The sequence below is a fragment of the Triturus cristatus genome, chromosome 5_2 (genome assembly GCF_964204655.1).
Source record: "Triturus cristatus chromosome 5_2, aTriCri1.1, whole genome shotgun sequence".
Taxonomy (NCBI): Eukaryota; Metazoa; Chordata; class Amphibia; order Caudata; family Salamandridae; genus Triturus; species Triturus cristatus.
In genome coordinates, this window is record NC_140588.1 from 216085473 (window position 1) to 216109667 (window position 24195).

The window sequence follows — 24195 nt, forward strand, 5'->3', positions numbered from 1 at the left end:
ATGCGGAGGCGGAAAGAAGGTGGGCAAGGTGACAGACTGCCCAAGATGAGAGGGGGTCACCACTTTCGGAAGAAAGGAGGGACGAGGCCGAAGGACAACCTTGTCCGGATGAACAGAGAGAAAAGGAGGCTTTGAAGATAAAGCCTGGAGCTCACTCACCCGTCTAGCCGAGGTGATGGCTACCAGAAAAGCAGTCTTAAGCGTCAGCAGATGAAGAGGACAATTATGAAGATGCTCAAAGGGAGCGCACATTAGAAATGTGAGAACAAGATTCAAGTCCCACTGAGGCATTACAAAAGGGACAGGAGGGAACGTGTGAGTAATGCCTTTTAGAAAGCGTGTAACTACAGGGGACTTGAAAAGAGAAGGCTGATCAGGAAGCCGCAAGAAGGCAGAGATGGCAGCAAGATAACCTTTCAAGGTGCCCAGGGCAGAGCCCTGCCGGGCCAAAGAAAGAAGAAAGAGGAGAACCTCAGAAAGAGGGGCGGAAAGGGGATCCACAGCCTTTGCTGTGCACCATGCCACAAATTTGTTCCACCGGCAGGCGTATACCGTCTTTGTGGAGGGACGCCTGGCTGCCAGAATGATATCACAGACTTCAGGAGGCAACTCAAATGGCATCAACTGCCGCCGCTCAATCTCCACGCATGGAGGTGGAGGCTGGACAGGTTCGGGTGTAGGACCGTCCCCTGCTGCTGCGACAGAAGATCCTCCCGAAGGGACAGACGTATCGGAGGATCGGTCAAGATACTGAGTAGCTCGGGATACCAGAACCTTCGTGCCCAATCCGGATGCACCAAGATGACTTGGGCCCGGTCGTGCCTGATCTTCTTCAGCACTCTGGGCAGAAGTGGTATAGGCGGAAAGGCGTACAACAGACCGCAACTCCACTCGTGACGAAAAGCGTCGCCGAGCGAGTGCCGCCTTGGAAATTCCAACGCGCAGAACTGCTGACATTGCGCGTTCTCTTCGGTGGCGAATAGATCTAACCAAGGCTCTCCCCACTGCTGAAAGAGACCTTGCGCCACTTCGGAGTTCAGACGCCATTCGTGATCCATCATGCACCGGCGGCTGAGTTCGTCTGCTCTGGCGTTCAGAGAGCCCGCCAGATGTTGAACCACTAGGGTGACGCCCTGGTGTTCCAGCCACGTCCAGAGGCGCAGAGCCTCCTGACAAAGGGTCCACGACCCCACCCCGCCCTGTTTGTTGCAATACCACATGGCGGTGGTGTTGTCCGTGAACACCTGCACGACACTTCCCCTGACAGAGGGAAGGAAGGCTTTCAGTGCAAGTCGGATCGCTCTCAACTCCAACAGGTTGATGTGGAGACGAGACTCCGCCGGAGACCAGAGGCCTCTGATCTCCGCCTCTCCCATATGGCCACCCCATCCCAGGAGGGACGCATCCGTCACTACGACATGCTCTTGTTGGGGAAGGGAGAGGCTCTTGCCCTTGACCCAATCGCGGTCCGTGAGCCACCACTGCAACTGCTGTGCAGTGCCCTCCGAGATCAAGACATGGTCGGACAGGTTGCCGTGATGCTGGGCCCACTGAAACTTCAGGTCCCACTGCAGAGCCCGCATGCGCCGCCTGGCGTGATGCACTAGTAGGATGCAGGAGCCCATCAGCCCCAGAAGCCGCAACACTAGCCTGACCGAAACCCAGGATAGAGGCCGAAAGATGGGAATCAGGGCCTGTATATCCCGGACCCGCTGTTCCGGCGGATAGACCCGGAACTGCGCCGAATCGAGAACCGCTCCGATGAAGAGGAGCTTCTGAGAGGGACTCAAGTGTGACTTTGGCACGTTGATGGAAAATCCCAGCAAATGCAGGAGATCCGCCGTAGTCTGGAGGTGGGAGACGACTGTCTGGGGCGAGCCCGCCTTCAACAACCAGTCGTCGAGATAGGGGAAGACTGGAACCCCTGATCTGCGCAGATGAGCTGCGACCACCGCCATCACTTTCGTGAACACCCGAGGGGCACTGGTGAGGCCGAAGGGGAGCACGGTAAACTGAAAGTGCTCCTGGCCCACCGTGAACCGCAGGCAACGCCGGTGGGCCGGCAGGACGGGGATGTGGAAATATGCGTCCTGCAAGTCCAACGCTACCATCCAGTCTCCAGGGTCTAGGGCAGCTAGAACCTGAGCCAAAGTTAACATCTTGAACCTTTCCTTCCGGAGGAAGGCATTGACGTTCCGGAGGTCCAAGATAGGGCGTAGGCCCCCTTTGCCCTTCTTGGGAACCAGAAAGTAGTGGGAATAACAACCACGACCTACTTCTGGGCTCGGAACGCGCTCGACGGCCCCCTTGGCCAAGAGGGCCGAAACTTCCTCGTGGAGAAGATTCAAATGATCCCCCGAGATACGGTGGTGCTGCGGTGGCATGGCTGGAGGGGTCGTCTCGAAGGGGAGGGAGTAGCCCCTTCGGACGATTTGCAGCACCCACCTGTCCGATGTGATGGACCGCCAGTGGAGCAGGTGATGGCGAACTCTGCCGCCCACTGGCGAGGAATGGGCCTGAAAGCTCGGACTAGGAAGGCTTTGAGGCGGATGCTGCCGGGGTGGATGTGGGCTGACCTCGTCGTCCTCCAGAACCACCTCGGCGGAAACCATGCCCGCGACCACGCGCAGGTTGGTTCTGCGGCTGGTGGCTAGGCGTACGTGAGGAGGCACCCCTTCCTTGGCCACGAAAGGGGCGAAAAGCGTAAGTTTGCAACCGCTGGGCCGAGAGGCCCAAGGACTTGGCCGTAGCCCGGGAGTCCTTAAAGCGATTCAGCGCACTGTCCGCTTTCTCGCCGAAAAGGCGAGTGCCATCAAAGGGCATGTCCATGAGGGTGCTCTGGACATCGCCCGAAAAGGACGTGGACCGCAGCCAGGCGTGACGTCTAAGCGCCACTGAGGTAGAAATCGCCCTACCCAGCGAGTCCGTAGTGTCAAGCCCACATCGGATAGCATGTCGCGCTGCATCCCTCCCATCGGCCAGAGCCTGGGTAAGTTGTGTCTGGACCTCCTCCGGACACAGGGGCAGCACGTCCTCCACCGCATCCCACAGAGAGTGGGAATAACGGTCCAAGAGGCAGGCGGTGTTCAAAGACCGCAGGCCCAAACTAAGGGAGGAGAACAGCTTTTTGCCAAACTGTTCCAGCCTCTTGGAATCCCGGTCCGGCGGAGCGGTCGGGAAGGAGGATTGGGAGGTAGAGGCCTGGATAACCAGACTCTCGGGGGTAGGGTGTTGGGAGAGAAAACTGGGGTCGCCCGGAGCAGGGCGGTGGCGCCTGGTGACGTTCCTGTCCACAGGAGGAACTGTGGAGGGCTTGGACCAGGTGCCCTGCAGAACGTCAGTGAGGGCCTCATTGAATGGCAGCAGAGGCTCAGTGGAGCTTGCTGCAGACTGAAGCACCTCAGTGAGGACGTTCGTCCTCACAGCCACGGCAGGTAGCTCGAGCCCAAGGGCTGCGGCCGCCTTGCGCAGCACCACAGAAAAAGCAGCACCCTCCTCCGAAGCCACAGTCGGAGGAGAGATGAATCCAGTGTCTGGAGAGGTATCCAGGCCACTGGCCTCCCCCAGTTCATCTGCCCAGTCCTGTGACAGTTGAGCCTGAACGGCCATAGGATCCTCGGATCCCTCCCAGTTGTCCCCATCATCCGATTCATGGTGTGCAGGAGGAAGGATCGGAGCCGGGCGATAGACAAAATGTGTCTCCAGCGGTGCCGAACGCGGCGTCCATCGACACCGTATCGGCGCCGGGCCCGGACCGGGACTGAACCGGGGCTCGACGCCGAGCGGAGTCGGCGTCGGAGGTGGTACCGGTGTCGACGCCGGCGGAGGAGGCGTGACGAGGTCGACCGGCGTCGGCGGGGACTCGGGAACGGGTCCCTCGGGCGCTTGCGGCGTCGAGGCCGGAGCCGTCAACGGCGCCGGGGCCGGAGCCGCCGGCAGGCAAGGTTGCCCAGTCGGGTCTGCGGGGCCCGAAGGCGCGCCAGCGGGCGTCGACGGCGGAGCCAGGCTCCTCATGGCCGAGAGGAAGGCACTGACTTCCGCCGGCGTCGCGTCAGTCCCAGGGACCGGTGGGTATGGGGACTTGCGCGGCGCCTGCGGCGCCGCCGGAGCCGCGGGGGTGGAGCCACCCTGACCCTCGGCCGAGTCGCGCGACCGGTGAGGGGAGTCCGAAGAGCGGTGTCGCCTCTTGGACTTCTTGGAGTGCTTCGACTTACCTGAAGACTTGGATCCCGACGACCGATGATGACGTCGGCTGCGGCTCCGCGACCGATCCTTGGACCTCCTCCTGGACCGGGATCGAGAGGGGCGCGGAGCCGAATGGCGAATCTCGAGAAGCTTACGGGACCGCTCCCGTCTAGCCTTCGAGGTCAGGGCCTTGCAGTCTGAACACGACTCCGCGTCGTGGTCGAGGCCCAAGCAGTAAAGGCACCGGCGGTGATGGTCCGTAACCGACATCAGGCGGCTACAGTCAGCACAGGCTTTAAAACCAGGCATCCTACCGGCACCGGAGTCGAGACAAGATCAAAAAGGATCGAAAAAGTTAGTCAAAAAATGACTAAAGGTGCAGCTCTCCCGGATCTGCGCTTACTGGCGCGGAAAAAAGAAGAACTGACGTCAGCGCGCGAGGGCGGCGTCTAAGTACTCCGACGACGTCATTCCGGCGCACGACGCCGACGACGGACGCGGAGCCGCAGACGACGCCTAGCGACGCGCAAGGGGTATTGCTGACGAAAAATCTTCCGGATCCAGTCTGACGCCTGGGGATATTCTAAAGTGAGGAATCTAACTAACGTGTTTCTTTCAGATTTTGGTATTCGTCCCACTCCGAAAGAACAGACTGATCATCCACTTCTCCCTCTTCCCTGTCATCATCTGTTCTATTAGCATCATGGGAATGATGAGATGGTACTGGAGAATGTGGTCTAGGAGATCGCAAAGGAGCTACAGGGACCCTTGGCATGGGCGTTGATGGAATAGACTCCGCCGACTCAGATGGAGGAAAACAACGATTATAGTCTTGCAACATATATTGTAAATTATAAAGCATGTCCAAAGGCATTTGCACTGTGGGAACCGTGACAGGAGCTGGAGCTTCAGGCTCAGGACAAGGTTCTTCCTCCTGGTCGTCATCTTGGTATTTTATAAACAATTCCGACGGAGTCCTAGCAGTGCGGAATCTGTCATCCTCTCCTGACTCTTCTTCTTATTCCTCCTCAGAATCCAGTAATTGCTCAGGCAACTTCGATGGGAAAGAGTTTCCAAAGAGGAGCCATGACGTTGTAGTAAAGAAGCCGCCGTTGCAGTAGCTGATGTTGCAGACCAAACTTGCAAATCCGTGCAAGAAGACAAAAGAGGCGTAGACGAGTGTGCCGTCTACGAGATCGTCATCAATGGAGCTGTCGTCAGAAAAGTGAGTGTCGACGAGGCAGCTGTTTTCGTCGATGAGGCAGTCTTCGTCGACGAGGAAGTCGCCGTCGACGAGGCAATCTTCGTCGACGAGTCAGTCTTAGTCGACGAGGTAGTCTTCAACGTCGAGGTGGCCGTCGACCAGGAATTTTTTATCGACGAGGTGGCTGTCGACACGGCAGTCGTCGACGAGATCTTCTTAACCCTTGCCGTCGACGGAGCGCTGACGAGAGATGAAATCTCCTTCGTCGACGAAATGGGTCGAACAGCAACGGAGACCAGCGTCGACGGAGAAGAAGCTGATACCATGATCATCTTGGATCTCGGAGACGAGAAGGTAACCGTCGACGTAGAAGTAGCGTCGACGATGATAATCGTCGACGAAGGAGCCATCGACGACGGAGCTTTTTGCTGAGGTAAATCTTTCTCAGGAAGTCTTTTTGATGCCAGAGACTTTCCAGTCTTTCTCGGGGGCGTAACAGGCTTAGACTTTGAAGGTGGAGAAGCCTTTTTTGAAGAGGAAGTAGAAGGCAAGCCAGAGCCCTTAGCAGGCTGGACTTTTCTCGACACCTTAGCCCCAGGAGATGATAAATCTTCCTCAGCCATCCTCTTTCTAGAGGAGATAGATGAACCTGATGCCACACTTTCCACCTCAGATAAAGGGTTATCCTTGATCTTCTGTAGCCACAGAAGTAGGCGCCCTTCTCTATCTCTGAGGGTCTTCTGAGGGAAGGTCCTGCAGATCTTACAATCCCTCACCTCATGATCCGGATAAAGGCACTTATTGTGGGGGTCTTCTGAAAATAGCCAGAGCTTCCCACAAGATTCACAAGGCCTAAAGAGAGACCTCTTAGAAGATGACATTTTGAAGATAAGCAAAAATCCAGAAAAAACTGTGAAGTACTGAGCAGAGCTCAGGGAGATTCCCTTCACACGACGTGCGGTAGAAAATCTGAGAGCCTGAGCCTCTGAGGAGAACATTCTGGTGGGTGCTGTCACCTGATTGGCTGCAGTTTGGACTGTACATAATGACTCTGATAGTCATAAGTGTGGAAGGTTTTCCTTGTAGCTTAGGGCTACTTTACTGCCTGGTTTTATTACCAAGGTTTTTTTGGTTACTTTGTGCATAATTATTGCTTTTTTATGTACCGTGGGACTCCCACTCCGACGACGGGGAATGATTCAGGCATGTGAATCTATGAAAGACACCCTAAATACTGGAGAATCTCCAATACAGCAAAAATATTTTGTAGGGCTTCGGAAGGAGCCGAGTGGTTTGGGGGAGCGGCGACAGGCTAAATAAACAGTGCGCGCAGCCGGAATCCAAACTACCAGGAACAATGGAGTGGACACAGTTGACCTTATCGGCTATGTTTAACTGTCGAAGCTGCTCAGCATTATAGTGAAAATAATTAGTATGAAAAGAGGCAGGGGTTTGGCCCCTGGCCGGACGCAGACAGGCTTGCCTTAGGCGGCTCTTCGATAAGTCAGCGGCACGCCCGCTGCGCAGCCGCGTCATCTGGGCCTTAAGTAGCCCTGAACAAGGGTACAGCCACTAGAGCGCTAACTCAAAATGGCTGCCCAAAAAGTGCAAGTGCTGGGATAGAAAGTTAAAATAGAGCGAGATAGCCCCTTGCGCTTTAACACAGCTCACATACAATAAAAACAGCAATTATTAAAACTGATTTCCCCGCAATATTGTAATATTTTATGCCAGTGATTGCCTGAAACAAGTTTGGTCTGCATACAGCAATAATACCAGATCTTGTTCAAAATAGAGGTACCCAGGCAGCATTACCACGCAGCCATGCCTCTCTCTGCTCCAGCAGGTTTTACAGCAGGGAAGTATGATTATAGTTTAGAGACCAGGTGACCATTGACTAGGGAGGCAATCACTAATGCAAGTAGCGGGAAATCTTTAGGTTCAGTTGGGTAAGCAGGCAGCACAGCTCGCAGTGTGCTATGCAATAGATGAAACGTGAATCTGTCTACAGGTGATGATTGTCCTTCCTCGGCCATCATAGAGCTGGGCTTGATCACACCATATTTAAACAGGTCGCCTGCAACCCGCAAGTCATCGGCACTGAGAGTGAGCTACAGTATTTGTTCACAAGTGAGTGGAAGCCAAGGGTTGTTTATAAGTGGGGTGTGTGGGGAAAAGAGAGCATCTCCATTAAGATAGCGTAAAAGTTTAAACCATGTCCAACTAGTAGTAGCAAGCGTCTGTATTGTATTGGGATCGCGGGGGAGACCTTGGGATAGTATGGTAGCAAGAGGAAGATGATGTACTTGTGCCCTTTCAGGTTTAAGGAATGGCAACTGGGCATCTGGGTGATACCAGTAGTAAGTGTAATGTGCTTGGGCTACGTACAAATAAACTTGGAGGTCAGGGACTCCAAATCCACCACGATCATAGGGGAGTGTGAGGACTTTCCAGCGAATGAAGCAGGGAGCCGGCCCATACGAGCCAAATGAGCAACCCTTGCAGAGAGGTGAATAAACTGTTAGGGCAATGTGAACGTTCTAGAAAAGATACAGAAAGTGAGGTAACAACCATTTTAATGATTGCTATACACCCAGCCATGCACAACAGGAGTTTAATAAACTCTTCCACGTGTTTCAAGTTTCGCTAAAGCAGGCCCATTGTTGCAACAGATAACCTTGGAGTGCTCCCTGTGGATATGAATGCCCAAATACCTGGCGTAAGCCGTGCACCACATCAGGGGGGAAATCAAGGTCACAAGGCACCTTGGAATCCGTGAGTGGAAACACATACTTACTTTAGTTGATATGTAAACCAGAGAAAACCCCAAATCGCTGCACCTCACGTACAAGTGAAGGTAAATTGACTGTGGGGTCATGGACGAACATGATATGGTCAGCATGAAGGGAAGCTAGTAATGTCCCATGTGAAAATCTAAGGCTCCTATGGAGATTATTTTCCTGCAGGTGCCAAACTAAAGGGTCCATGGCAATTATAAATAGAAGGGAAAAAAGTGTGCAACCCTGTCGGGTACAACATGTTAAAGAGAAGGGTCATGTGAGTGTACCATTGATGCATGGCCAATGGGTTTTGGTAAAGCAGACACATTCGTTTACAAAAGCGGTTAGGCATGCCCAGTTCTGTCAGAATGGCATGGAGGAAGGACCATTCGAGTGAATCGAATGCCTTTTTGGCATCTAATAGCACAACTACAGAGGGGATAGTTGGGGAGATTTGGTTGATCACTGCGAATAAAGTGCAAAGGTTGATTGAAGTGGAACGGTGTGGTACAAAGCCAGATTGCACGGGTGGAATTATACGATCCATTAATAGAGAAAGGCGGGTAGCTAAAACCTTAGCCAGTATTTTAGTGTTGAAATATATAAGAGACACTGGCCGGTATGAGGAGCAGTGGAAAGGAGGCTTGTTCGGTTTAAGTAAGACTGTAATGACAGTTTCCTGGAGCATGGGGGAGAGAGACACTCATTCAAGAGATTCAGTATACATATCTAATAGATGCGGGACCAGTAGCGATTTCTAAGCTTTGTAAAAATAGCCAGTGAACCCATCAGAGCTGGGGGCTGTGGATCCGTTCAGGTCCTCTTTGGCTTGTGAGACTTCTTCACGTCATTATCATCAAAATACTGTATTTCGGTCAAATGACCATAAAAGTGCAAATGCAATAAATACATACAGTACATAAAAATAGCCACCGTTATGACTGCACATTCACATAACCTTGCGTGCATTCTGTGATGTCCTCTAAAGTCGAAATGAACTTTCATACAACATAAACCCTCCAAAATCTAGAAGACTGGACTAAAGGGGGTCTGCCATGCTGGATGCTTGGTCTATGCCTATCCGGGGAAAACTAGCTCCTGAGACTGATCGTTTGGTATATACAAAGTCTCCTTTCTGATAGTTCAAAGCAGTATTTAGACTGGTGGGGAATAACTCCTTTAATAGTATGAGACTCATTATAAGCCATAAAAATAAAGAAATAGGGAAGTAGTCTAAGATTGACTCCCGTTATTGGACAGTGTACTTTCGATCCCATAGTAAAGCAGCAGTAATCATATAACCTCCTTTCCTGGGTCAGTAGATGGTTCTTCATCTTGGCCTTAACCATAAAAACAAAGTATACGTTCAGATAAAAAAAAGTATATGAAATCAAGTATTCAATGTACCCACAATAAAATACTATTTGTTAAAATGATCAGTTATAAAGGATGGTATCTTTGGACCTTTTGCAGAGATTTAACTATGGTGCAGTTATATTTTACCATTAAGGGGTCCAATTGGTCTCCTAACTCCCTTGTATGAAGATCCTGCCCATTAAACTGCCTTTTCCCTATTAAATCAAGCAAACCCGTGAAGCAGTCAGACCTGGACCCTACCGAAGGGGGACGGCAGTTTGGCTAAGTTGTGAGTGCTGGGGTCTCAGAAATTACTTGGACACACTTAGATCCAGGTGTATATAATACTCCGATAGAATGGTGGAACATTCTGCGATATGCAGGGCAATTTTAGTTTGAAGATCCAGTTATTCTCCACATTCCTCTGGCTAAAATTCCTGCACCAAGGGAAACATTTTTTGCTATTAGGGGAGAGGCCAAGTAGCTGCTTAGTAAAATTATTTTCAGTCTTAGTTATACTTTTCATTGAGCAGAGCCCCCCAAAGTTCCGCCCCCTACATGGCGGCGGCCCTCGCTTGCGCTTTATGGATCTTGGCTGTGGGGCTGATGGGTTTGCAAAAGGAGTTCCTGTAAGCTTTGGTCAGCCCCTCTGTTGTCTGTGCTAACTTAATGCTTGTTTTTGATATTTGTGTTGCCTAGTCCATTTTTTCAGTTAGGGTAACCTCTAGATATTCAAAAACGTATACCCTCTCAAGTGGGGTGCCGTTCTGGCAGGGTTTAGGGAATGTGGAATTTACCGGGTTGAAGACCATATACTTGGTTTTCTGGATGTTAATCTCCAGCCCTCTGTTACTGCAAAAAGCATCAAAGCCAACAAAAATCCTTTGAATGCCCGTTGGTGACTTGGAGAGCAGGAAGTTATCATTAGCAAACAATGCCGGTACTTTTGTTTTGAGCAATCTTTGGGGCATCAATGTCCTTCTCTTTGTTCAACGTGTCTATCAGTGCATTGATGTCTAAACAGAACAAAGTGGGGGCTAACGCACATCCCTGCCTAACACCTCTGTTGACGAGTGCCCTTAGAGTGCTCCACTTGTTTTCCAGATCTAATTTGGGCAACATTTCCGTCTTGTAATCTCCTGATAATATGGCAGAGATATGTGAGGACCCCAATATCATTTAGTACAGACCACAGCTTGTCCTTGGGTACCAGGTCGAATGCAGTTTTTAGATCGACAAATATTAAATAAAGGTTACCACCCTCTAAGATCACTGTTTGAAAAAGCTGGAGCCTGAAGATTTGATCTACAGTAGAGGTATTTTTAATAAAACCTGCTTGAAAAGGACTCTGATATTGTGATTCTCCATCCAGTCCTGAAGGTGTGCCAGTAATACATGATCAAAGACTTTCTGCTTCACATCAAGTAAACTGATGGGCCTGTAGTTCACTGGTAGAAGTGGAGAACCCTTCTTGTAGACTGGAAGAATTTCAGCTCCAGCCCAAATTTTGGGGATAGGCATTCCTCCCAGCACCGCTTTCAATATTGCCCACAGGTAAGGCCCCCAGATTGTTGGTTCCGAGAGGAAAAGATACCCCGGAATTTCGTCCAGTCCTGGTGTTTTGTGCTGGGCGATTTTGTTTAAAGCACTTAATGCCTCATGAAGGGTTATCTCTGGAAACTCCTGGGGTACGCTCAGTTGCAAGTAATTGATTAGGTTTACTGATTTTCCCTCTTCCCCAGGTGTTGTATACAGGGCCTGGTAATGATCTTTCCAAGTTTCTGCCACAATGTTAGACTCAAAAGCCCTTTTTCCTTCTCTACAACCTGAGTTGATTATGTTCCAAAAGTCCTTCAGGTCATTAAAGAGCCCTTCTCAGAGAGTCCCATTTTTCCAACTCCCAGGTTATTTTTGCTAAAGCAATAGCTTCTCTGTATAAGGTCCGCTTAGATTTTATTACTGACCTATCACTGGATTTGAGGGCTTCTAGCAACTCCAATTCTGTCTCACAGCACTGGTGATTAAATCAGAGTACGGGGGGCTTCCTTTGGCCTCTGGGTAGAATATACCTGCTAGCTTGGTCGTCAGTACTTTGTGGATCTCTGCAACCCTACTAATGAGGTAATAGTGCCTTCTTCTGTTTGACCTTATTTACATCCAGTAGAGAGGAACATACAGACTTGAATAGGGTAGACATCATACTAGGAGATTGTTGTATTACCAACCAACGTATTCTTCCCCTGTTAATGGTGAGTGTTAATCTATCATCAGGAGGTGTATCTGCTTGAGATACAGCTTGAATAACCGGTATTTCCAGCTCCAGAGTCAGTGCGTTGTGGTCACTGTAATGCCGAGGCAGGACAGCAAAGTCAACAACCCTGGGCCACATACTGATTTCTACCAGGATGCAATCTATCAAGGAGGAATGACCCACCCTATTGAAAGTATGCTTCCCCAGGGAGTCCGATTTTGTGAGTCCTTTGCAAGCCCTGACTGAGTGGTTCAAAGTAAGTCATTTGATCTGAAGGGCCAGCAGGGACCAGGACCTTATGGGTGGGATGCTCGGCTCAGGAATGTCCCATATCCTATCTTCTTCACAAACAGCTCCGCCATTGGGTTCGTCCAAGGGCTCAAACTGGCAACTGAAATCACCCCCAGTGATCATGTTAGTGCTTTTCGTGATAGCGAACATGAGAGGCCAGTTGAGGATTCTTGTCCTGTCCTTACAGGTCTAGAGTAGTCATTTACCAATGCTATTTTGACCTTGTGGGCAAAAGTGAATAAAACGCACTGGATATCATTGGAGGGAAACTCTATTCTCTTAGCCGCACATCCCAAGTGTGTACCCACCCATATACAGACACCACTGGATGGTCTACCCTTCCCCCTAGTGATGGTGGCCGTTGAGAAGGTCGCAAATCCCACCCGCAACACATCCTCTCTAGACAATGTTTTCTGGAAAAGGCATAGGTCATGTTGGTCTATACAAGTCAAGTTTATTCTTTAGACTAGCAACATTCCAGGATAGTACCCTCAGCGATGTTGGTGCTTCTTGTGTATCTGGTTCGCTAGGTTGGGGCCAATGTTGGAGGAAACTATCTCCCTCTGAGGTTCTAGTAATCCCCCCCCCCCCCCCCCCCCCCCGACCTGGCTGGACACTTCTATTAGATGGGATATTAGTTTCAGGGCTTGGGCCTTCTAGTATTACTGGCCTGTTGCCCTGTTATGACACCGTTATGGTATAGTTAAGTGGGATGGGTTGGCAACCACTGCAAGACTGACTCTTGTTCATTGGCCCTTCCCTATCCCCTTCCTTTTCTGTGGCTGCTTCTGAGGGCTCTATCTGCAGCTTCATTCTTTCTTCCCACTGCCCGTGTTCCCTCTGTGGGCTACACAGCAGTAAATTGTAGCTTGCCCTCTACATTGAGTTCCCTTCAAAAGTTTTTATTTGGTCTAGCTCAAGCTGTTCTGTTAGTCAGTCTACCTCCTCTAAGGCCCCAAACCTATTTGTTGTGGGTAGTGTAAATAACAAAGGTCTAGGTATCTGGTGCAGATGTCCAGCTTGCTTCTGAGTTGGGTTCAGGGTGCACAGTGTAAGCCTGTTTTGTTCCCTGATTGGTGGTGCTTGGGGGTAACTTATAAAAGTAGCTACGTGGAAGGGACCTAATCTCTGTGCCCAGATTCGGATGATTGATGAGCAAGAGACTATGAACATTCAATGGATTTCTAAAATTAATCAGGACACAGTCCCCTTGCCTATCTTTGGGTCTGTTTCCTACCCAGGCAACCCTATGAGTCATAAGAATCTCTCCAGCTCTTTCATATGGAAATTGCGTTTGTCTGGCTAGCCAAAACAGACCTTTGTTTGTTAGTTCATTCTGGGGTTTGCTCTGGCTTGTTTTAATCTGGGGTACCCATGTTAGTATGATAATGCATGGAGATGAAGCAGGGGCTAGGTTAATAGTGGGGAGACTTGTCCTATCAACCCTTCCATTCTCATTTCCTTACCCCTCCCCTGTGCTCCTACCATTGCACAATAGGATGCAGTTTCTCAATAGGGCTTTGTTGGAATAGACTAGGCCACCTGTCATGCCCCCAGAGTTATTAAAGTTGTTGCCATCTTTGACACGTTTTGTATCTTTCCCCGGTACTATAATTGTACTAGGGTTGACTGTCTAACAGATGCCATCAATTCCCCTTGCTGCAAGCCCAGGGGGTTTTTGCTACACTTTTCAGCCAATTTGTTGCAGAGTTCTGACACCCGATGCACCCAAGAAGGTAAGCTCTTCCTTCACAATGGTTTTACTCTGCTCCCATAGATCCATCAGCATGTTGACCGCTCACAGGGGGTATTCATTATCCACTTGTATTCTGTCAATAGGGCTGGGGTCTAGATCGTCTGGGCAGGGAGAGTTATCAAGTGTTCCATCATTCTGCTTGTCGTTTGGCCGCCTCTCAAATCGTTTTTTTGTTTTTGTCGATCTTGAAGAGGCCAATAGTAGCACCCCCATTCTGTGGAAGTCCTTTGGGAACGTCTTTGATTTTAATGTGGTCGCTATGTGGGGTCAGAGAGGGGTTAAGCTGGATACAGGGGGTAGCTGGAGGGGGGACCGAACCTGTTGAAGAGAGTCGGGCGTCTGGGGTTAGGGATAGCCGTCTTTGAGTTAATTCCATTTCGGTTGCCACTACCCCTTAAGCACTCTCTAACATTCTATCAATTGATGTTGGGGGCAGGGATGAGGTTAAAGTATGTGCCTGTGACTTTTCTTGGCAGGCCTGCTTCCCGATGATTACTTAGTTGGTATCAAGGCAACCAGTGGGACCACCTAAAAAATTGTGCCAAAGAAATAGTTGGGGCAAAAAGGGAAGGAGAAAATGGAACAATAAGATCTTGTGTGGCTGGCAAGACAAAACAAGACAGGCAAAGTCGCACCACTGACCAGTGTCTTCACACGCCACTGCAGGGGGCAACCGTGCATGCTCCCTGGCAGGACCCCTGATGTGTTTTGCAGATAAAAGGGACGTGCCCAGCCCTGCCTTGTCTGGCCGCGGACGGGCCTGCTCTTGGCGGGGTTTTCGCCCAAGCACGCTTCTGGGCGCTTACTGCGCATGTCCCGCGCTGCGGGAGCCCGTCAATGTACTATTTAGTGCCTCCAGATGCAGAGTCCAGCATTGGAAGTTCCTGCTGCAAGAGAGACTGGGGACATAATCCAGCCCCACCAGCAACTAGCTTCTAACTCCTGCCTACTGTGTCCATGGCTGTATGTGGCAGACTGCAGCTAGCTGTATGTGGCAGACTGCAGCTAGCTGTACCAGGAGAGCACCCACTGTGCCCTAGGCGGCTTGAGCAGGTATCATTCAGTCTGCAATCTCCGCCAAGTCAATGCTTTTACGGGGACTCAGCTTAATCGAATTTTCATCTAGGCCCAAATTAAATTACAAATTCTGGCTACTCATTGAAATGTTATAAGTTTAAGAGCTCTGCATCAGACATCTCTAACTAGCACATTTCCTTGAACCTCTGTGTGCTGGGGACGGATTATCAATATTTATCAGTACACAATTTAGGAAATGTAATAGGTGAGGCAAGGAATTGCTGTTGGCCTGACTCGAGCCACATCATTGTGATTTCAGACAAATAGTTGGATACAGCCTCTTCACCGCCACCTGGGCAAGACGTGTAAAGTGTCATATAGTAATAAGTCAAGTCTGCAAGAATGGAGGCATCATCGGTGACACCAGTGCCATCTGGTCGCCGCAAAAGAGTTACATGTTGCATGGTACAGGGGACGAAGCAAGCAAACCAGCGTGTGGCCGAGACATTCACCCTCATCAGAACAACGCACCCTTTCGTATTTTCCCAGGAAGGCGACTTCGCGTTGGGCGAGGTCGTGGAACCCGTGCATTAATTTGGATCCATCGTGGATTTGATGGGCTTGTGAGGCACCCTCGTCAGTAGAGTCTAGCGCCTGGAGCTTCTCCTCTATCTTAGCTAGGTCAGCAAGGATAACACGAAGCAACCCTGTGTGCTTCGAGATACACACTCCCCTTAAAGGCCTCCCATAAAGTAGAGCATTTCTCAACTGAACCAACATTAAGAGAAAAAGATGCAATAATGGCCACTCAAACTTCAGAGCTAAAGACCGTATCATATAGTGTGGTAGAGGGGTAATTGCCACTGTCGGACCACAGAAACCTGTACAGGTATGTGTAACGTGAGTAACACAGAAGCATGATCCGACAGCATGAGGGTAAAGTGTGCAAACAGCTGTGCTACAAGAGACTTCTGGAGGCTGGCTTGTCTGGCAGAACAATTTCACCAACAATATGTTACTGTCTTGGGAGACCTAGTTTGAGGACAGATAACATTCTTAACCAATTCAGACTCTGCAGCAATTATTCTGCTCCTTTTACAGGAGGGGAGAATTAAGGTTGTCTGTATCAACAGCTTCAGTCATGCTCATCATCCACTGGCTCTGCTGCCTCAAAACCACTTGGATTTGACCTACCTCAACCATTCAACTTCCATTTTGGGCAGGGTAACAAATTTTACAGCCCAGCGGTAGTCCATCGTTGTGACGACTAGTGATTTGATTGAATTGCAATGGGCAAACCCTCCTTTTGGTGGCACTCCTCCAGAATAAGCGCTTACCTGTCAGAAGTGATTGAGACTTTACCTCAATTTTGGAGACACACATCCTGGCCTGGTTGAATAAAGGGGCTATCAAAGTGAAGTCCTTGGAGGCAAGTGGTAAAGTAATTATAATCCTGGCCCCCCAAGAAGGCTCGGGATTCAGACCAAAGTTCAAGAAGTTGTATGAGTAGGTCCTTCTGGCCCTAAACACACAGGTTTAAATGGAGTCCTCTACCTCCGGGATGCCTTTTTTTTTTATATCTGAGTCTTCCCAGTCCACAGCCGTCATCTCCACTTTACATTGGGGTCCAAGCATTAAACTTTTTGCAGTGCTGCATTTCGGCCTTATGACCAAGTCAGAGATGATCCCAAATGTGCTGGCAGTGGTAAGATCGGAAGACTGTATACTTTCATATTTCAATGACCAGCAAGTCAAAGTGGGCTTTCCCAACTTCCTTTCAGATAACTTGCCATGCAACCTGTCCTTGGTTCAAAATCTGTGATATTTCATCAAATGACAGATGTCAGACTTAGCACCAGAGTCCGAACCAAGTGTGTTGGGACAATACTGGATATGGCACGTATGAGGGCTTTCATGGTCTTTCTCAGAGAATCCTGGAAATTCAAGATATGATTCCAATCGTTCAGACTTCAGTCCCATTACAGTCCTGAAAGTCCTCTGCCTTGTAAGCTTGAAGGTCCCATGTATCCTCCTGCTACTCAATGTGCAATGGAGGACGAGTTCTCTCCAATGGTGTCTCAGAAAGAAATGGTCCCAGTATCCGGGAGCACACTCTGTTTGAGTGCAAAGTTTCAGACCTCGACCGGTAGATGTGTCCTTCCTAGCTCAGTTTGTTTTCCCTTACGCCTTCCGAAGATGCAGGCCAACGTGACACGTCTCCCCTTTGGAATCGGGCTGCTACCTGGGGTGATGACTATGCAAAGCCTTTGGTCCTGACAGAGCAATGACTGCATGTCAATGTGCTAGAACTGAGGACAGCCCACCTAGTCTTGATTGCATTCCTTCCCTCAATCTTGTACAGTGTGGTGCAAGTACTCTCACAAAACACTACTGCTGTCCACTACCTCAATAGGCAAAGAGGAGTTGGGCAAGTATCCTGTGTTACTCACTGCACTACATCCTCCTGTTCTGAGGTAGGGCCAGTTCTAATAAGGTACCAAGGTCTCAAATGTTTTGTGTTGTAAAATAATCTGCTGAATTTAGGCTTATTTTGTTTCTCTCTGCAAGCCTCTGTTGGGAGCAACTAAAGAGAAGGAAATTAGAAATGAGTCCCTCTAAAAAGGAACAATATCCAAACATCCTTCACACCAAGAATGTTCCAGCTTCAACTAAAGTTTGGATGTTCAATTCAATAAAGGATGTGGTTAACTGTGTCTGTTACATTAGCCTATGCAACAGGTTATCACAAGTACTTTAGAGACGGCATTCTCAACCTCCCAAAGAAAGGGTGGTTGTAGGAAGCTGGCTCTATATATGCTATACCAAAAAGAAGTATAGTGTGTGCAAAGTCCAGTGAGTCCCCAAAGTATGGCAAAGGTTTAAGTAGATAATACCTCACTCTCAAGTTAGTAGTAGCTGGGCTGAGCAGACAGGCTTATCAAAGGGTAGTGTTAAGCCTTTATTGCACACACTCAGGCAAGAACACCCAAAGACTGAATTCAGACTGAATCCAGACCACTTGTTTGTATAAAAAGTTGTTACTTTGTTATTTTATTACTAGAACCAAGAATCACTCAGTGCAGGTAAGTTATACAGTTTGTAAAACAGGCAATACTTTTCCAGTAATGTAGTATGGTTTTGTAAATGCAATAAATACTTTACAGTTTTAAGAAAGCGTTCTGTACATGTCAATCCAATACAGTTTGAGTTTGCAATGATAAAAATATGCAATGCAAGTAAGTACTCGGTTTTGTAGTTCAGTCTCGGGGTGGTAGCACTTACATAGGGCAGGGGTCAGGTAGAAAAAGAGGGTACACCCTCAGCTGCACAAGGGCGGCCAGGTGCAGTATTCAAAGGAGAGCTCGGGCCCAGTGTAGAGATACGGGGACAGGGTGTACTCTGAAGAACACAGGTTGTTACCTGCGGGTTCTGGGTCAGGGCCCAGGGATCAAAGGTAGACACAAAGGAGGCCACAAGTAGGCACCAAAAGCGCACCTCCAGCATTACTGAGGTGACAGGGTGCAAAGTAGGTCTCGGGTTCCCAATGCAAATTAATGAAGGACGTCTATTGTGAAGAAACGCTGTTGGCTCGGCACAGGAGGCTTGGAGGAGGGACCAAGCAACTGCAGGGCGAAGATGGAGTGTTGCTGGACACAGGGACACCATCGACCGGGTACCCCAGGGTCAGGGTTGTGTCAGGCTTTCACTTTAGGTCCAGTCATGGTCGGGGGGACCCTTCTAGATGAGGCTGCAGGCGTTGCAGTGGAGGTCAGAGGCTGTCGTCCAACGCTGGGTCACAGGTCAGGATCGCCGGCGGGACCTTGATGTGGTGTTGGTCCACACAGACTCGGGCAGTGGGGTGTAGATCATGCGGTTCCGTCAGAATCCGATATATGAGCTGGAGTCTGTTGCTGGACAAATCTTGAGTCTGTTGCTGGACAAATCTGGCATCCACAGGAGATTAGAGACTTTACTTAAAGGCAGGGCAGGTCAGATCCCTGGGGTTGTTGGAGGCTGCTGGCTGCAGGACACACCAATTTCAGCTTGCAGAGGTTCCGAAGCAGGGGATAGGCCAGTAGGGCTGGACCAAAGTAGTAGTAGTCTTTTATTGTTTTTAGTTATTTGAAACCATTACAAAAATACATATTAATTATCACAGATAAAAAAAAAATTAAAAAGCTAAAATATTTACAAGTGCAAATTTTTGGAAAAACATAATTAAACTAAAAACAAAACATTTTGAATACTAATAATAATTAATTACTCTTAGGCCATGTTGTTATGAAACCGAATATAGCCAGTATTCTTAGTCCTGTATATTTGAAATATCCTTAAATAAAGTAATTATAATCTTTACTCCCCTACAAGCAAGAACGGCTGATCGTCCACTTAGCCAGGTGATAACGGCTTGCCGGCATGTACGAATTCCCAAATTTCTAAATATCGATTTCAGCATAATTTTACTTTGTGGTAAGGGAACAGGACAAACACAGAATAAGTGAATTAATGATTCACTCTTATATCCACATAATCTGCAAGAAAGGTTCTTTGGCTGTTTTTTCCAGGATGGAACAAGGTCTTTTGTTTCCATAATGCCAAACCCGAGTAACATAAATTGATGTTTCAATCTTAATGAAAAATGTTCTGCGAGATACGATTTAGGACCTAGCTGGAGTACGAATTTATTACTGTCCATGCATGTCTCTTTAGTAAAAAAGCATTTTTACCGGTTAGATTTGATGATATTCGCGCTGCAGATCTTAGCGCTTGTTTAAAAGATGCCTTTCCCGTTATCGCTCGCCAGGCTTCTTGTATGCCTAAATCCTTGACTTCCCCAGGGTCCCTATGTAGTACTAGACAGTGGTCCTCTATTTCCTTCCAGCATAAATAGCTGATAGACCCTTTTTTTGCTGCATGCAGTCTCCAACACAGGTTTATAAAAGCACTTTCACACTGATGTTTCTGATTTTTTAATCCGAACTCTAGCCGTATCTGTGCAGGTGAAACGGATTTTGGAATGTTAAATACGGCTCTATAGACTCTGGGCCAAAGCAGTTGTTGCCCTCTTCTCTGCAGCCCGGCTCTTCAGTCCTTCTTGTTTTGTCGAATCTAAGGAGCAAGGTTCAGGGGTGCCCCTAAATACTAGATTTAGGGGCTTTACAGGGGTGTGTAGGTTAGGACCAAAGAGTTCCTTCCCTGGGGTGTTTCCACCGTCTCTGATGCCAGCCTCCAGTGGGAGGGGGGCATATGCCTCGTCCTGATTGGAGGAGTCTCCTCATCTTCAAGATGGAGGGGACTCAGGTGTATGCTTCACTTAGCCTCCCCCACCTGAAGGGTGGGGTTGGCAAAAGTGGGCACACCTCCCTTTCTCTCCAAGTGGGGGGGGTCAGAACCGGTGGGAGCCAGCTGCTGATAGCAGCAGTGTCTGGGGGTATCTAACAGAGGCGGCAGGCCTTTTAAGCTTCCCCGTCGTGGACCCTGCCCATCCTGGGGAAGGGGGCCTGACACCTCTGCCCAGGATGTGCTTTATTTCAGGACCCAGAATGCTGAGGGCCCTCTACCCGTGGTCCAGAGACCTGTCTGGTGGTTACAGATGGCGGCTAGTCACTCAGGGACCATACCAGGGCTGGTTGTTTTTCTGGGGGCATCTCTAAGATGCCCGCTGAGTGCATTGTACATTTAATCCAATACTGGCATCAGTGTGGGTTTAATGTGTTGAGATGTTTGGTATCGAATTTACCAGTGTTCAGTAAAGCCATCATGGGGCTTCAAACTACAAACTCCCAGCCCCTGTACTCAAAATGGCTACACAGCACTTACAGTGCCTGTGAAAGGCACACACACTGTATGGGCATATTGCTCATGCAGCTATGCCCTCACCTGTGGTATGGTGCACCCTGCATGTAAGGCTGTAAGGCTTGCTAGAAGGGTGACTTACCCATGCCACAGTCAGTGTTGGTGGGCATGGCATGTCGACTCTTCATTTCAGTCTGCACCCAAAAACACAGCTTGCAATGGCAGTGAGTGGGTGTTAAGGCGAGGGGTCTCTGAGGGTGACATAATACATGCTGCAGCCCTCAGAGGCCCACTCTTATCACAAGGCCCTTGGTACCAGGGGTACCTTAAACAAGGGACTTACATGTGGCCCAGAGGCGTGCAAAACAAAAGTACAGTTTTGGGAAAGAACACAGGTGCTGGGGCCTTGCTAGCAGGATCCCAGCACACAGTCTTAAGAGGGGCAAGGCTGCGTCCTCTCACCGTTTCTTTTTTCCATCTGTAACAATGGTGTTGGAAAACATCTCGAGGGCGCAGCCTTGGACGTCCCTGGGTTCTCTAATCATCAGCGGCTACCAATTCTGGCGTAAGCTGATGAAGCAGTCTTGATGGCCCGAACCGGGATAGGGCTTCAGTATCTCATATCAGCCTATGCGGCCTTAATGAATTCATTGGCTTTAAAGATCAACCAGACGAAATCTTTTGTAATCATCACAGGGGCAGGGAAACGCGACAGAACACCTTCTTTTTCAAAGTCAGTCGGCTCATATGTATGAACCAACTCTAGCCCTGGAGGAGGGAGGATACTTTTACCTGGCTGACATCATACTGCCACATCATACATTTATTTTATTATGATTCCGCCTAAATTTGATTCTGCTGATGGTAGGATACCCAGGGAAGAAATTCAAACAGTCTGAACTTTCCATGTGCCCGTGCGATAACCAATCTCCACAAAATGATCTTCATGTTTTATTTTTCTGTGGTTTTTATCGTCAGGAAAGACACAACTTTATTGTCCCAATCTGCAAACGTTATAACTTCAAATTTTGTCGAGTAGCATTGTACTCCCTTAAATCTCTTCAGAATCCATTTGTATGCTTCTCAGTCACATCATTCTTATGGGCATATAGGAAAAAAAGGAAGCAAGCAGGCACATAACTAGAAACAGGATTGTCTTTTTAAATTCTTACTTTTTTAATATTTAATGTTTTAAATAATAATTAACTAGACAATATACATAGATGAAATGGATTCTACGATAAATTGAGCAGGAGTATCTTTATAATTATTGGGACTTATGCTGTTTTGATAATCACGTTTTCTTTTAAAAAGGTTATTGTATGTACTTTTATGACATGATGTGTAAGATCAAATAAAGGGATTGATTGATTGATTCCAGCACACAGTCAGTCAAGTTGGCATTAGGTATCTGGCAAAAAGTTAGGGGGTAACCATGCAAAAAAGAGCACTTTCCTACAGTGGTGTAAACATTTAAAACTGAAGTATTTAATACACACTGTCTGCCTTCTAGCAGTACAAATATATCAAACATGATTTGAAAGGAATTTGTTTAGCGCTCTTCAAACTACCACACATTTAATTTAGCCAATAAAACGAGAGAAGATTTTGCCTCCAAGCTTTTATACTTTTTTCAGACTCACTGTGCACAACTGATTATTTGTTTGTCTAGCAGTGCTACTAACTAGTGATGTTGCTGCACTGAAAGTGTGAAATCAAATTGAAACAAAAGAAGCTGAGTATATGTTTCACTTAGTGTATGACAGTCGAATCACCATGGAAATGTATGTATTTCAGCATTGAAAGGCTCAATGGTTACAAAGCAGTGTAAGCTTCCTTATAGACCATTTTATTGCTGTAGTCCAATCATATACATGATAAGTAATGAATGTCATTCCATGCTGAAATACCTAGATACTGCTACCCAGATTCTTCATGCAATAAACTATGTAAGAGACAAGGTTCTCAATGCAGGTTAGCCTCACTATGTGCATGACCATTACCTTGAGATGGGTCGCCCGTTTGAAAACCTTACTGCAGATATGACACACGTGGATTCGGTCTTTGCCGTGAACCTCTTTGCCATGGTCTGTTAACAAGGCAGCAGAAGTGAAGTAACGATTGCATTCAAAACAGTGGTGTACTTGGATGCCCTGATCAGCTTGTGACACTTTTGAAAGATCTGAAACCTCAGATACCTATAACAGAAAAAAGCATTAATTTTCCTAATGGACAGGAAATATACTACTGTAAGATACAATATCAAATTGACCTTTGTTATAAACTTCCACATGCCAGTTTTCACAAAAATATTTAACAATAGCTGTGAATAGTATTATTTCCTATATTATATAAATTTAAATAAATACAGCCAAGAACATGGAGTACAAAGACAAATCTACAAACTAAACAGTGCATTTTAAAACATGATTCCTGTACATACCCCAGGGCCACTGGAACTAAAGGACTCAGTGGCTGGAGAGCTTTGTTATGTTAGGTTTGGTTATGAAGTGAACGTATCACCCTGGCTGGGGTCTTTCGGCGCTATTGCAGCTCCAAAGGTTCTGAAGGCCAAGAGTGAAAGTATGTCAGAGACTAGGAAAGCCAGGTCTTAAGAGTTTTTATGAACTGTTTAAAGTCTGTGCATGCACGTAGATGCAATGGGAGCAGATTTCTGTGCTGGGGGGTTTATTGTGTGAAAATGAACGGCCACATACCTAGTGGTGCAAATAAGCCAAGGAAGTAACAGGAATTTCGCAGTGGATCTAAGACTCCGAGTGGGGGCATACCACTGCAGTTTACCCTGCAGATAGGGAGGCCCACTTCCATATAGGGGTGTATGGACCAAACAGAGGAGTTTAAACACGGCCTGCTTTATTATGAGCAGACAATAAATAGTTCTGAGGGCAAGCGTGGCAGAAGATGGCTGGTTAGCCGAGCCATGGTATTTTGAGCCACCTGGAGTTTGGAAGACAATCCTTCATTCATGGCGGACATTAGAGCATTCCCATAGTCCAGACAGCTGATTATGAGGGCCTGGACTAGGGATTTCCTTGTCTGCAGCGGTAGCCACTGGAAAACCTTCCTAAAGAGGTACAGGACTCCAAAGCAGGAGCCCGCAAAAGCGTTTACAAGTTTGCTCATGGTAAGGTTTTAATCTACCAATCTGCAAAATGAATCATTTACAGCAGTTGCCACATGATTTGACTAACCCTCTGTTGCATCGTTTGCAGATTTTAAAAAAAAACCATATTCTAGCTCTAACAGTTTAATAAAACACTTTTAATAAAAGTGCCACATGTGGAATTGTGCTGTAACAAACTCACTGAGAATGTTAACTGGCCACCTTTGATTGCTGTATTCAAGTATATATTTACTAATCAAGTGAACCTGTTGCCAAGACAGTTGAAAAAGTTATTCATCTTCAGTAGCAATCTTTCTGTTGAATACGCCATATTTACCTGCAGATTCCTTGCCTTTTGACTATACCCTGGGACCAGAAATTTTGCAATAGCTCTCCTGTGCCAGAAGGTGGTGATAGGCTTCATATTGGTATCAG

At 48.0% G+C, this 24195-nt stretch overlaps 1 protein-coding gene across 3 annotated transcripts in view; it reads right to left on the bottom strand.

Moving 5' to 3' along the window:
- Window positions 1-24195, bottom strand: part of ZNF236 (zinc finger protein 236) — a 1017074-nt gene that overhangs the window by 111485 nt on the left and 881394 nt on the right. Inside the window, exon 29 of one of the 3 annotated variants that reach the window (XM_085606996.1) lies at window positions 22640-22834. The exons of 1 other annotated variant lie outside the window; for it this stretch is intronic. In XM_085606996.1, coding sequence (XP_085463122.1) covers window positions 22640-22834 — 195 coding nt within the window. Of the gene's footprint in view, window positions 1-22639; window positions 22835-24195 lie in introns of those variants that run through there. One more of the 3 variants, XM_085606998.1, reaches the window with a different exon arrangement.